The sequence below is a fragment of the Cricetulus griseus genome, chromosome 8 (genome assembly GCF_003668045.3).
Source record: "Cricetulus griseus strain 17A/GY chromosome 8, alternate assembly CriGri-PICRH-1.0, whole genome shotgun sequence".
Taxonomy (NCBI): Eukaryota; Metazoa; Chordata; class Mammalia; order Rodentia; family Cricetidae; genus Cricetulus; species Cricetulus griseus.
The window spans coordinates 43,140,689-43,154,623 of NC_048601.1; the positions used below are offsets into that span (position 1 = coordinate 43,140,689).

The 13,935-nt window shown below is 45.2% G+C and overlaps 1 protein-coding gene across 1 annotated transcript in view; it reads right to left on the reverse strand.

The window, feature by feature from the left end:
- The window catches only part of Ppp4r2 (protein phosphatase 4 regulatory subunit 2), a 42,660-nt gene extending 32,068 nt beyond the window's left edge, over positions 1–10,592 (reverse strand). Inside the window, exons 1-2 of the mRNA XM_027428977.2 lie at positions 10,319–10,592; positions 9,475–9,556 (exon numbers count right to left, since the gene is read on the reverse strand). Coding sequence (XP_027284778.1) covers positions 9,475–9,556; positions 10,319–10,352 — 116 coding nt within the window. The 5' untranslated portion in view covers positions 10,353–10,592. The remainder of the gene's footprint in view (positions 1–9,474; positions 9,557–10,318) is intronic.
- Between the last annotated feature and the right edge of the window lie 3,343 nt (positions 10,593–13,935).

Genomic DNA, 13,935 nt, shown 5'->3' on the forward strand with positions numbered 1-13,935 from the left:
GGGTGCTGGGAAGTCTCTACAAGAATCAATTCTCTTAACCAATGAACCATCTCCCCAGCCCCATCAACAGTGTTTTTAAAGTAGCCACACTTGGGTTGTGCCAGTGATTTCCTATAGTGAACAGGACAGCAAGACCATAGACTACAGAAAATATAAGAAAGCCAAGGAACAAGGTAGTTTATGAACTACTAAATAAACAGGGGCAAAGACTAAAAAAATAAAAATAAAAATAAAAATCTTTGAATAAAGGACAACAGTTCTGGGGGCTGGAGAGATGGCTCAGCGGTTAAGAGCACCGACTCTTCTTCCAGAGGTCCTGAGTTCAATTCCCGGCAACCACATGATGGCTCACAACCACCTTAAATGAGATCTGGTGCCCTCTGCTGACCTGTAGGCAGAAGACTGTATACATAATAAATAAATAAAATCTTTAAAAAAAAAAAAAAAAAAAAGGCCAACAGTCCTGTGAACTACAACAGTCTGGGTGTCACCTACTCACTGACTCAACAGATAGCTCCAAATGTAGGGCTGGCTGTGGTGGCACAAACCTCTAATCCTAACAGTACAGTTGGAAGCAGGAGGCTCATCAGTAGTTCAAGGGCATCCTGAGCTACACAGAGAGTTCAAGATACTAGCTCTAAAAAAAAGAGAGAAAGGTCACATTCTACCCACTCAATATTGCTCCATGAAGAAACGCTGTATATAAACCCCTTAAACAATGAAACCAGACCCCATCCATGCCAAGAACCAGTAAGAGATACAGAATGCAGATCTCTGAAACTCTGTAAATCACTTTGGAAAAATCCCTAAAATACAACCAGAATAAAACAATCTAGAAAAACAAATTCCTTTTAGCATGTAAAACCTGAGACAATTTGATAATGGTTGATAAGCCTTAGTCTCAGACACTAAAATATTGTAAAACCCAAGTGACAATAAAACCTCTCATAGCCCTCAAATTTCAAATACTTCTACAATATATGCCTCCTTCATATAATAAAAATTGAAGGGGCTCTAGTGGGACCCAGCATGGCCCTATCCCCTCTTCCTAAAACCATTACATTACATTCAGTCAGCCCACAAAATCCATTCCCTTAGGAATCCATTCCATTTGGCCACTTCCTCCTCCTGAGACTGACTACCAAGGGTCAGCTATCAAAAATATCCAACAACCAAAAGTCCCCTTTAACATGCCCAATCAAATCATACCACAGCATGCTAGCCCATTCTAACAAAAATCTCCCCATTTTTTCCTCGTAAAAATTGCACCAACAAGGTCATTTGCTGCTATTTTTCTACCTGGGTCAGAAATCAGCAACTTATCTTCTTCCCTGCTTAATAAATGATCTATGCGATCTATGTTTGGGTATGGCTTGTGTCTAATCCAGGGTCCAGGAGGAAACACACTGAAGTGTAGGAGTCCCTTCAAAAATAACATGTATTAGTCTAATCAAATTTATGCCTCTACAGCCGGGCGTTGGTGGCGCACGCCTTTAATCCCAGCACTGGGGAGGCAGCCTAGTCTCCAGAGCAACTGCCAGGATAGGCTCCAAAGCTACACAGAGAAACCCTGTCTCGAAAAAAACAAAAAGAGAAAGAAAAAAAAAAATGTATGCCTCTACAAAAACTGTATTTACTCAAAGTATTTAGCCTTTGAGGTCACCAGAAATGTCCAAATGAGATGTTAAGAACACTCATGTAACCTATCTTACTGCCTTTCACTAAGGGCCTCCAAGCATTGTTCATGTATCACCACACAACCTAACACTTCTCCCATCCACAAGATTCAGACATCAGGACATGTGCTGTACCACAAAGAAAGGAGACCTGTTCAAGCACATAAGGTTAGCTTAGGTAAGCAACAATCACCTAAATAATGATGATGGAACCCCACATCCAAAAACTAAGCTTTAAATTCTATGATTGTTTTAAATAAGACTGTTGCAGTGGAGAGGAAAGATGTCACCCAAGTGCATAAAGAAATGAGCTCTAGCCGGGCATTGGTGGCGCTCGCCTTTAGTCCCAGCACTCAGAAGGCAGAGGCAGGCAGATCTCTGTGAGTTCGAGGCCAGCCTGGTCTCCAGAGGGAGTGCCAGGATGGGCTCCAAAGCTACAGAGAAACCCTGTCTCGAAAAACAAAAAAAAAGAAAAGAAATAAACTCTAATAGGACCTAAGGCACTGACCATATCCAAGGATAACTGCATCACTTACCATCTGTACACTCTTAAACTGTATAGGCCTTGCCCCATTTTAAACAGAATATATACTTCACAGAGAACAGTCACAAAGATTAAAGCAGGGTATGCATAGGAAATATTTGATGTCTTATACAAAATATGTTCATGAAATCTGTCTCTCCTGGAGTTTGATGGGAGACAGTTAACAATTCAAAGCAGAAGTTCCCATGTGGGGTAGTTGTATTCAAATGTTCAATTTCAGTACCAAGGAGTGTTGTGCAATACTATTTTCAGATGCGTTACATTAGTTTATGCTATGGAACATTTGTTTTAATGATGCAAAGATGTGTGGCATTCTTTTAACTCTGTGAAGCTGTGTTACTTTGCCTGTCTAAAAACACCTGACTGGTCTAATAAAAAGCTGAATGGTGGACAGCTGGGCAGAGAAAGGATGGGTAGGGCTACCAGACAGAATAAAGAGGGTAAGTCTAGGAAGAAAGATGGAGTGAGAGGAGGACTCCAGGGGCCAGCCACCCAACTACACAGCAAACCACAGACTAAGAAGTAAAGAAAGCTACACAGGATAAAGATAAAAGCCCAGAGGCAAAAGGTAGATGGGATAACTTAAGAAAAGCTAGCTAGCTTCCCCGATATGAGATTGATGACTATCTTACATGCCAACCTAGAGCCTTCATCCAGGAGCTGATGGAAGCAGAGGCAGACACCAACAGCTAAACACTGAGTTGAACTCCTGGAATCCAGTTGCGGAGAGGAAGGAGTGATGAGCAAAGGTGTCAAGACCAGGCTGGAGAAACAGCTGACCTGAACAAGGGGGAGCTCATGGACCCCAGATTGATAGCTGGGAAACCAGCATAGGACCGACCCAGACCCCCTAAATCGTGGTTGTCAGTTAAGAGGCCTGGGCAATCTATGGGGCCTCTGGCAGTGGATCAGTATTTATCCCTAGTATATGAATGGAATTTGGGAGCCCACTCCACATAGAGGGATACTCTTATCAGCCTAGACACACGGGGGAGGACCTAGGCCCTGCTCCACCCTCCCTGGGGAGCAGAAAGGGAATGGGATAGATAAGGAGGCTGGTGAAGGGTAGGGGAGGGAGTGGGAACTGGGATTGACATGTAAAACAATCTTGTTTCTAATTTAAATTTTAAAAAAGGAAAAAAAAAAAAAAACAAGAGGAAAAAGAAAAGCTGGCTAGAAATAAGCTAAGCAGATGTAAGCCTTGCATGTATTTATATGGGAGCTGGGTGGCTGGCCCCCCAAAGAGGAAAACCAACTAAAGCATAAAGTCCTTAGACTTAGGCAGCCTGAGTTACAGAGCAAGATTTAACCTAAAGAAATTTTTATCAGGCAGAGGTGGTGGTACATGCCTTTGATCCCAGGATTTGGGAGGCAGAGGTAGGCAGATCTCTTAAGTTTAAAGCCACCATGATCAACATAATTCCAGGCCAGCAAAGCTACATAGTGAGACCCTGCTTATATAAACTTTATACTGAAGACAGGCGTGGTGGTGCACACCTGTAATCCCAGCACGCCAGAAGCAGAAGCAGGTGGATCTCTGAGATTAGGCCAGCCTGGTCTACATATTGAGTTCCAGGACAGCCAAGCTTACAGAGAAACCCTACCCCCCCAAACACAAACACACACACCACAAAACAAACAAAAACCTCATACTGAAACCCATTATGTATTAAGTAATACATGCTAATAGGGAGATAGTTCTGAAGATAAGAGTGCTTAAGGGACATAAGTCTGAATTCTCAGCATCCACATAAAAAGCAGGGCATGGCTTTGCATGTCTGTAAGCCCAGCATTATAGGGTGGAGATGGTAGATCCTGAGGGCTCCAATCAACCTAGCTAAGCCAAAAAAGTGAGCTTCCAATTCTGCATCCACGTGTGTGTACATAGGTGTGCTCCCAAAGCTCATACACACAAACAATAACACATGTACTTAAGGGTTTATAGGTACAGACAGTGAAGTTAACTTACAAAACTACAGCTCATACAACAGATCAAGTTCCAGATTCTTTATCTTTAAAATTAAAGGGGCAATTAACAGTAGTTAGACCTGAGGAAGGGGGAAAAACAAAGTCTTTAATCTGTAGTTCCCTCCATAAAAACAAAACAAAAACTGGGGCTGGCAAGATGGCACACAACCTAACCTGAATTTGATTCTGGGGTCACATGAAGATAACAGATTCTTGCAAGGTGTCCTCTGACTTCCACACTTGTACCCATACACAAAAATAATGTGTGATTAAAAAAAATTAAGACTGAGAAATCAGTATGCCCCAACATTAAGTAATTACTAATAGATTAAAAGGGGGGAGGTAACTAAATTCACTATAGCAGGATATGGCTGACATTTTAGACACAAGTATACATCAGACAAAACAACACCCAGCCTCCTCACTCAGTACTGTGACCACCTTTAAGTTATCTAACTTTACTTCCTTCCTGAAATGTCAAGTATTTAAATACAAGGAGGGTCAGACAGAACTGCCAGCTGGAGCCAACCTAAACTATAAAGCAAATTCCAGGCTAACACGGACAACAGCTAGACCACCTCCACCACCACCACCACCACCACCACCACCACCCCAAACCCTACTGACAGGTATCATTTATTTAGCACCAAGCAATGTGCTAAGTTTTACATACTATTTTCATAGTTTGAGTATTAGTACCCTTGTTTTAAAAGGTTGTTGTATAGCAGTTTCCTCCATAATTAAAACATTCCATCCTGCAGGCTAGCTTCTTAAGCAGGGAGATAAACAATTCAAGAACTCCCTGAAGCTGACCAGATTCACTTGGCCCCTCCCTATCTGAGTAAACAAAAGCTAAGCTTCACAGAGAAAAGTGGCAAAGACAACTGGGAGACCAGACCACTGCCTAGAAGCAGCAGATACCAGCAGAGCTGCCTGGAAAAGGTTTAGACCTGTTTCCCTGTCTGCAGGATGTGTGGTGCTCCAGGTTTTACCCGATTCTGTGAGCTGTCATTCATGCTTGGGGGTTGGGGATGGGCATTTCTGATCCTGTAAATAACTCTACACCCGTAAGGAACCCCAATAAAACTCACTGGTTCACCAAATTTAATACTTTAGCATGTCGTGGAGTGAGTAGAGGAGTGTTTGCTCCCCAAGAAAAGTTTTGTCACACAACACTGATCTAGCAAAGATTTGTTTTTTTTTTTTTAATTTAAAAAAAGGAAATCAGAAAGAATAGTATTGTTGGCTTTAGTTCATTTCTCAAAGCACCGCCAGACTAAACAACAAAATAAAAAGCCCAACAAACCTCACAAAGGGTGAGGAAAAGCTGACAACCTGTACATCACTAGGACCAACCCACTCAAGAGAAAATAATACAGAGGCAAGGAAGGCCCTAAACTAAATATCATCACAAAATAAAATACTACCAAAAACCATGGCAGCCCAACTTGGGAGAAGCAGTTAAAAATTAAATGCCCTTGGCCATTCCACCAGTGGGTGAAGAGAAGATCTGAAGGGAACACTTTGTGCTCACACTGAGCTCCTGAATGTGGCACAACAGAGATCATGTCTAGAAACCAAACCCACATGAAGTGACAGCTGTGGCTACACACAGTGAGACGGAATCTCAAAATAGGAGTGGGTAGGTGAACACAACAAATAGGGTACGTTTTGTTTAAAAAAAAAAAAAAATGGCATTCTTAGGGCTGGATCTTAAAAGGCTTCAGCAGTTAAGGGCACTTATTGCTCTTCCAGAGGACCTGGATTCATTTCCAAACACCACAAAGCAGCTCACAAGTCTGTAACTTCACAGTCTTCTGATCACACACTGTCTTCTGATCCTGGAAGGCATGGCATTCACACAGTGCACAGATATATATGTGGGCAAAAACACCCATACATATTAAAAACAACATTCTTAGCCAGGTAGTGGTGCTGCACGCCTTTAATCCCAGCACTCAGGAGGCACAGGCCAGCCTGGTCTCCAGAGCAAGTGCCAGGATAGGCTCCAAAGCTACACAGAGAAACCCTGTCTCCAAAAACCAAAAAAAAGTTCATTGAAAAGCTCCACAGTATGGGAATGTAGTTCAGTGGTGAAGCACTTGCCTAGCACACAAGGGTCCGGATGTGATCTCCAGCACCAGGAAAACAGTAATCACTATCTGGTTCTGCAGTTGGGACGACTCAATGGCTGAGCATGGGACTAACATAAGCCAAGACCCAGGTTCCAGTGAAAAACAAGCAAGCAAAGGCTACACCTAGTTTGGAAAAAACTCCAAACCACAAAATATAATAAATATAAAAGCACCAATCATTTTAATACAGAATATCTAAACACACAATATCCAAATAAAGTAGTTAAGTAGAGGATTCAAAGTCTGACAGATTCTCAGGCTATCTGGTAATTCAAAGTCTGACAGATTCTCAGGCTATCTGGTAATCCAGGACAAAGGACAAGAAACACAGAATATAAAAGTTACCTTTTAGAAACTTTTAACTAGAGCAATCTTATCAAAAAGTTAAGGCAGTTTGTATAGACCAGACTGATGAGCATCACAGTCCAAGATAAACCCCTCCCCTTCTTTTTCCAAAACAGGGTTTTTCTGCATAGCCTTGGCTATCCTGGAACTTAATGCTGTAGACCAGGCTGGCCTCAAACTAAGGGATCCACCTGCCTATGCCTCCCAAGTTCTGGGATTAAAAGCATGTACAACACCACCCAACTAAGATAATCTTGTATTTCAAATAAACTTCAGGAAATAAAATGCTTTTCTTCTGACGACTCAGAAATAGCTTAGCCCAGTCAACAACTCAAGGAAGAGAGGCAATGTAAGCAATATGATATCTTAGGAACTTATTTATTTTTGAATTATGGCATCTAGTCATCTTTAGGCTTTTCTATAAGTAAAACTAATGACTTGCATCCACTTTGGGTGTTCTACCAGCAAGTATAAATGTGTATCACAATCATGTACTGTGCCCTCGGGAGGCCAGAAGAGGACATCAGATCCCCTGGAACTGGAGTTACAGAGAATTGTGAGCTTACAAGCGAGTGCAAGAAATCAGAACTGGGTACTCTAGAAGGGCAGCCAGTTATCTTAACCATTGAGCCATCTCTCCAGCCCAGTAAATGATTCTTTTCACTAGAGCATTCCCGTTTTTTTGCAGAAAGGGACTCACTGTATAGCCTCGGCTGTCCTGGAATTCATTATGTAAGGCCAGGCTACTCTCCAACTCATAGTGATCTGCCTGTCTCTGCCTTTAACCCTCTGCTGGAATTAAGGATGTATACTGCCAGGCCCAGCAAAGATTCCATTCTTAAAACTGGCATGCAAAGAAGTATTAGTCACATTAAGTTGATGGATATATATTTTCATCTTTTTGCTTATTTTAGTTTTTAAGACAGAGTTTCTCTGTGTAGCCCTGACTGTCCGGGATCTCACTCTAGACCAGGCTGGACTTGAACATAAACCTTGCCTCTGCCTCCCAAATCCTGGGATTAAAAGTGTGTGCCACCACTTCATGTCCTGAATTTATATAATTTAATAGACCACTGAAGAGACTCTCTACCAAATTATGCACTATGCCAGTTATTTTTTCTTCCTAAAAATCTAGCTACTTATTAGAAAGTACAGTCATAAACAAATCTTGCAAGAAATGAACACTTGTTAATAAAGACAGAAAGCTAAACAAGTTGGGGCTTGCATGAATCCCAGCACTACAGAGATGAAAGCAGAAAGGACCTAAATTTAAAGCCAGTGTAGGTACTTAACAGTAACTCAAATGGGGGGGTCCCAAGCCAGGGTTTGTCTGTGTATCAGTCCTAGCTGGCCTCGAACTCACTGAGATCCACCTGCCTCTGCACTGGGACTAAAGGCATGTGCCACCACATCCCACTTAACTCAAATTTTTAAGGGAGCTGAGAATGTAGCTCGGTAGCAGGACTCTTGTCTAGCACATGAGGTACTAGGTTCCAGCTCCAGTGCCAATCATAACAATAAGAACAACAATATGATGATGATGGTGATGACAACAACAACGAGGAAAGCTGATCGAGGCAGCTCACATCTATAGTCCCAATACTTGGTGGCTTCGATAGGACTGACTAAAATTTGAGGTCAGTCTGGACTATCTAATAATTTAGAGCCATCTGAGCTAGAGTGTGATCCTGTCTCAAAAAAATAAAAACTGCCTGGCATGGCTGCCCAAGACTTTTAATTTCAGCACCTGGAAGGCAGGGCCAGTAAGGACCACTGAGTTGTTCAAATCCAGTCAGGGCTACAGAATGAGACCATGTCTGAAAAATGATAATAACAGAGAAGCTATATAATCACTTGCTGAACTAAGCAGACAGCTCAGAACCCAAAATACCCTTTCCTCTCTCCTGCTCCCCACCCTACACTACTCAGTGTGTACAAAAACAGGCGGTCATGAACAAAGCAAATGAGCCAGTGTGAAACAACTTCTACCACATCAACTAGAGAACAATAAAGCAGATTTCTCCTTTTGAAATAATACAGTATAAGTTCAGATTGACAACATTTGGAAACAAGCCTAGTAAGATGTTGGGCATGTGTAATAAGTTAGCTACCCTAGAAAGTCAGAACAGTGACAACTTCAGCATCTGGAATGTGTCAAATAATCACCCCCAAATTCTCAAGGCAATAAATACAAGTTAGACTTCAAACAACATCATGGATTGGTATGACAACAAAGGGCTGGATACAGGACAGTACAAAAAAATGTCAACAACAAATCCCTAACAGTATCAAAGCTACAAAATTGTGGGACTAAACCTGTTTGCAATGATAAAGAAACACCATAATGAAACATTCTTTTCTATGGTCCTTTCAAACTAGTAGGTGCTCCCTGTGCCAAGGCAGATATGCAGAAAACTTTTGATAAATTGGTAACAATTGTTATGCAGCACACAGGAAGGCATCTTGCCTTTACTATGATCTTCAAGGCCTCTCCAATTTTTTTATTATATTTACTTCTTTATTGTTGTGTACGAGTCTGAGGACAACTTTTGGGAGTCAGTTCTCTCCTTCCATTAGGTGGGGACTCCCTATGTAGAATATCCAGACGAGAAACTCAAGTCCTGAAGCCTGGCAGCAGGCACCCTAACCTAACCTATTGGGCTATCTCACCCATCCCCAGGGTCTCCAAATTTTGACAGACCTATTATGTAAGTGTTCTGAAATCCTCTTTCCCCACTTTCCTAAACAACTCTAAAGAGAGGTAGGCCTGTGACCATGAACCCATCCACCCATGCTTCTTACTTACATCGTTTCTCCGGTCTTCGCTACATGACAGAGAAACTGATCCAGGACAGGACAAACCTCCTTTTTCCCCCTCTTCTCAAAATCTAGATTAAGGGGGGAAAAAAAGAAAGGTTATTAGTATGTCCTCTCCAAGAAAACTTTATTCAGTCTTTCTCTACGTTAGAGAACAATTAAGAAAAACAGCCTCAGCTGGCCATGGCGGTGCACACCTTTAATCCCAGCATTCAGGAGGCAGAAGCAAAAAGATCTCTGAGTTCAAGGCCAGCCTGGTCTCTAGAGTGAGCTCCAGGACTGCCAGAGGTACTCGGAGAATTCTTTTATAAAAATCCAAACAAACAAACAAACAAAAAAAAAAAAGCCAGAAAATCAGTCTCTCACCCAAATGCCCCACCGACAGCGCGAACTCTCCTAAAGGGGGCACTCCGCCTCACAAACCACCCTTCAGTGTTTCCCAAGAGTGGCGCAGGGGAGCCCCAGCATCCGATCCGAGCAAGCCCCGATCCCCGCAGCGTACATGGGACCGAACCCACCCCCAGGTCACCCCCACTAAGGCGCCATCCCCAAATGCTCCTTGGATATCCAAGGGGGCCTCTCGGAACGCCGGAACCCCAAGGTTCCAAGTTTGGGGAAGCAGGGTTCTCGAGCCTGTTGCTCGCCAAGCCTGGGTCCCGGCGTGGTGAGGGCGAGCGGGGCTCCCCGGGCCCAGAGGCCGCCACGGCCGCTCGACGAGGCGCGCCGGTGCCCGGGCGCTCCCCTCCCCCCCACGCCCGCGGCCCACACAAAGCCCGGCGCGGGGCTGCGGGGAGGCGCGGACGGCCTCCGCCCGAGCGCGCGGCGACCCCCACCTTTCAGCGCCTCCTGCAGCCTCTCGACGTCCATGGCGCCGCGGGTCCCTCGCCGCCGGCGCCTCCCTCCGCCGCCGTCCCGGGGGCTGCGGCGCCCGCCCCCCCGACGCCCGCCCCCGCCCTCGCACACACTCCGCCACACGCCGGCGACCGGGGAGGGGGGGGTCCCGAAGGGAGCCGGGGGGGAAGCGAGAGACGGAGCGAGACCGACAGAGCGAGAACCTCCCCGAGCCGCTACCACCAGCCCTCCAACATGGCGCCCGGCACGTCAGCGCGCGCACGCTCCCCCCGGCTGTCGTCCTCGCTCCCGGCCGCGCTCGCGCTCGAGCTCACGCTCGCTCGCTCGCTCGCTCGCTGGCGCGCGCGCGCCGCGCGTCCTCGCACACGCCCAAAAGTGCGCCCGGCACAGCCCAGTGCGCGTGCGCTGCGGGGGCACGACGGGCGGGCGGAGGCGCGAGTTCGGAGCCCGCGGCTGCCAGTGCGCTCTGACGACGCCTTTTCTTGTTTAAATATCTACATCTTGCCGGGCGTTGGTGGCGCACGCGTTTAATCCCAGCACTCGGGAGGCAGAGGCAGGTGGGTCTCTGTGAGTTCCAGACCAGCCTGGTCTACTACAAGAGCTAGTTCCAGGACAGCCTCCAAAGCCACAGAGAAACCCTGTCAGAAAGAAAGAAAGAAAGAAAGAAAGAAAGAAAGAAAGAAAGAAAGAAAGAAAGAAAGAAAGAAAGAAAAAGAAAGAAAGAAAGAAAGAAAGAAAGAAAGAAAGAAAGAAAGAAAGAAAGAAAGAAAGAAAGAAAGAAAGAAAGAAAGAAAGAAAGAAAGAAAGAAAGAAAGAAAGAAATCTACACCTATTTACTTATGTACTGGGGATATCAGTGGACAATATGGAGAGTTGGTTCTCTCCTTACCTCTTGTGGATTCCACGGATGAAGCACAGATCTCATGCTTCCTGGAAAATGCCTTTACCTGATGCGGCATCTCACTGGCCCCTATGCATTTTGGAAACAAAACAGACTTTCTGTGGCCTGCCTAGACCCAACTTTGGTATTTGGTGAGAAGCGATGGCTGCAACTAAGAAACCAAAAGCCTGAAAAACTACCTGCTGGATTTTTATCTCATCTCCTCCCTGTGTGACCTAGGCTACTGACCTAAACTCAAGAAATTCTCAAAGCATCCCAGAGTCCTGCACATGCTGGGTAAGGCTCTAGCTCTGAGCTAAGTCCTCAGCCCTTGAAGCCACACTGTAAGGTCGGGGAGATGGTTCAGCAGGTAAAGGCACTTGCTGCTAAGCTAGGACCTGAGTTCCCACCCTGGAGCCTCACATGGTGGAAGGAGAGAACTGACTCCCACAAGTTGTCCCCTGATCCTTACACATGCCCACTCCCACAAAGGCACAATGCAAAAAAAAAAAAAAAAAAAAAAAAGCAAGGAATGAAATGGTGGATATAAAGCATTCAACGTACTGGCTAAGATTCTGAAGGCAGCTGATGCTTTATTGTCTTGGGCATCAGTTCTTACAAGGAAGGAAAGGGCAGGAATCTGGGAGGGGCTCTTTGGCCCTGGCAAATGGAGACAAAAATATGTCCAGACAGTTGCCTGAACTCAGAACCTAACACATCTGGCTCTTGCCAGCATGAGCTGTTTTGTTTGTTTGTTTGTTTGTTTGTTTTTGGTTTTTCGAGACAGGGTTCTCTGTGTAGCTTTGGAGCTGATCCTGTCACTTGCTCTGGAGACCAGGCTGGCCTTGAACTCCCAGAGATCCGCCTGCCTCTGCCTCCAGAGTGCTGGGGTTAAAGGCATGTGCCACCAACGCCCGGCCTGTTTTATACTTTTTCTGTCTGCTTTTTAAAAAGGTAGTTCCAAACTGGGCGGTGGTGGTGCATGCCTTTAATCCCAGCACTTGGGAGGCAGAGTCAGGTGGATCTCCGTGAATTGAGACCAGCCTGGTCTATAAGGACAGGCTCCAAAACCACAGAGAAACCCTATCTAGAACCTGCCCCCCCCCAAAAAAAAAAGCTAATTCCAGCAAGATGGCTCATCAGGTTAAAGGTTTGTAGAGTCAAGAGTTTGATACATGGTACCCACAGGGTAGAAAGAAAAAGCTGACTCCTTCTGGTTGTCCTCTGACTTCCATTATGCACACACACACACACACACACACACACACACACACACACACACACACACACACACACACACACCACAAAATAAAAATTTCTAAAAAAAAAAAGAGCTATTGCCTATTCCACCTTCTTTTTCTAAAACCCACCTACTGTGTTGTCAACAAAGAAGGGAAGAAGCCTGTTGCTTGGCTTGTCTGAGACACAGAATCTGGACACAGCCATTACAAAGCTGACCTTAAATGAGCCTGCCTCTGACTCTAACCCTAGGCTGTAGATTCAAGCAAATCCTCCCATACCCAAAATACCTCTGTCAATTTTGCTGACAAGTTGTCTTCGTCTTTAGGCCACCACTGATCAGAGTACGTGTTCAACCTCAAGAAGGTTTTGGGGGAGGACAATGTCATGAAGCCATTAGCCATCACTGCTGTGCATTGGGGTCCCTCCAGCTCGGAATGGACCTACTAACTCCACAACGAAGTTTAATGTCTCCTTTCTGCTGCCCTATCTACCATGCTCTTACATCAGAGCAATCTGTGCTGCACGATCCAGCTGCCACTAGCCAAGTGCAGATATTTAAATCTGAGGAGTAAAACTAAGTGAAATTTAAAATTCAGTTCCTGGGTTCTGCAATAAAAACCTGTTCCTCGGGAACCAGCCCGTTTCAAGAGCTCAGAACCGAAAGTGGTTGGTAGTTCTTATATTCCATTGTTACAGGGTCACAGGGAGTTCTACCGGAACCTTCCACTAGATAACAAGCCAAGTTCATTCCCGTCATGCTGCTTTGTCCCTTACATCACTCTCTGCTTGGGTCAAATTGAAATTTGATTTTTATGGCTCTTCAGAATCCATGTAGCTCTTTCTTTTTTTATGTGCTGAGGATGGAACCCAAGGCATCTCACATGCTAGGCAAGTGCTGTACCTTGGAGCTCCATCCCCTCTGTTTATTCACCCGCCCCTCCCATTCCTTCCTCGTCCTGTCTCCCTTTCCCTCCTTCCTCCTCCCCTGTCCTGTCCTCTGCAGTCTTCCTCAACCTTTTTCTGTCTCCCCTTCTTTTCCTTTCTCTCCATTTCCTCTTTTCTTCCCTTCCCTCTCCCCTCCCTTCCCATCTCTTGTCTACCTTTTCTCTCCCCCTTCCTCCTCCTTTCTCTCTCCACCTTCTCCCTTTTTCCCCTCTTCCCATTTTTCCTCCTCCTCCCTCTTTTTCTCTCCCTTCTGTCCTCTCTCACCTGTCCTGTTCACTCCTCCTTCTCTCTTTTCTCCCCGAAACACATCTAATTTTTACAGACAAAAAGGCACTCTGTAGACCAGGCTGGCCTGGAATTAGCCCTGTAGCCTCTACTTACTTGTAACTCGCCACCCTCCTGCCTTCTTAGCCTCCTGAGTGTTGAGATTATAGGCATTGACCACCATGCCCAGCCACCCTGGGCCATCTCTCCAGCCTTCTCCTTTAGGGTTCTCTGTTTAAATGCTCCTCCCCTGCAGGTCCTCACATA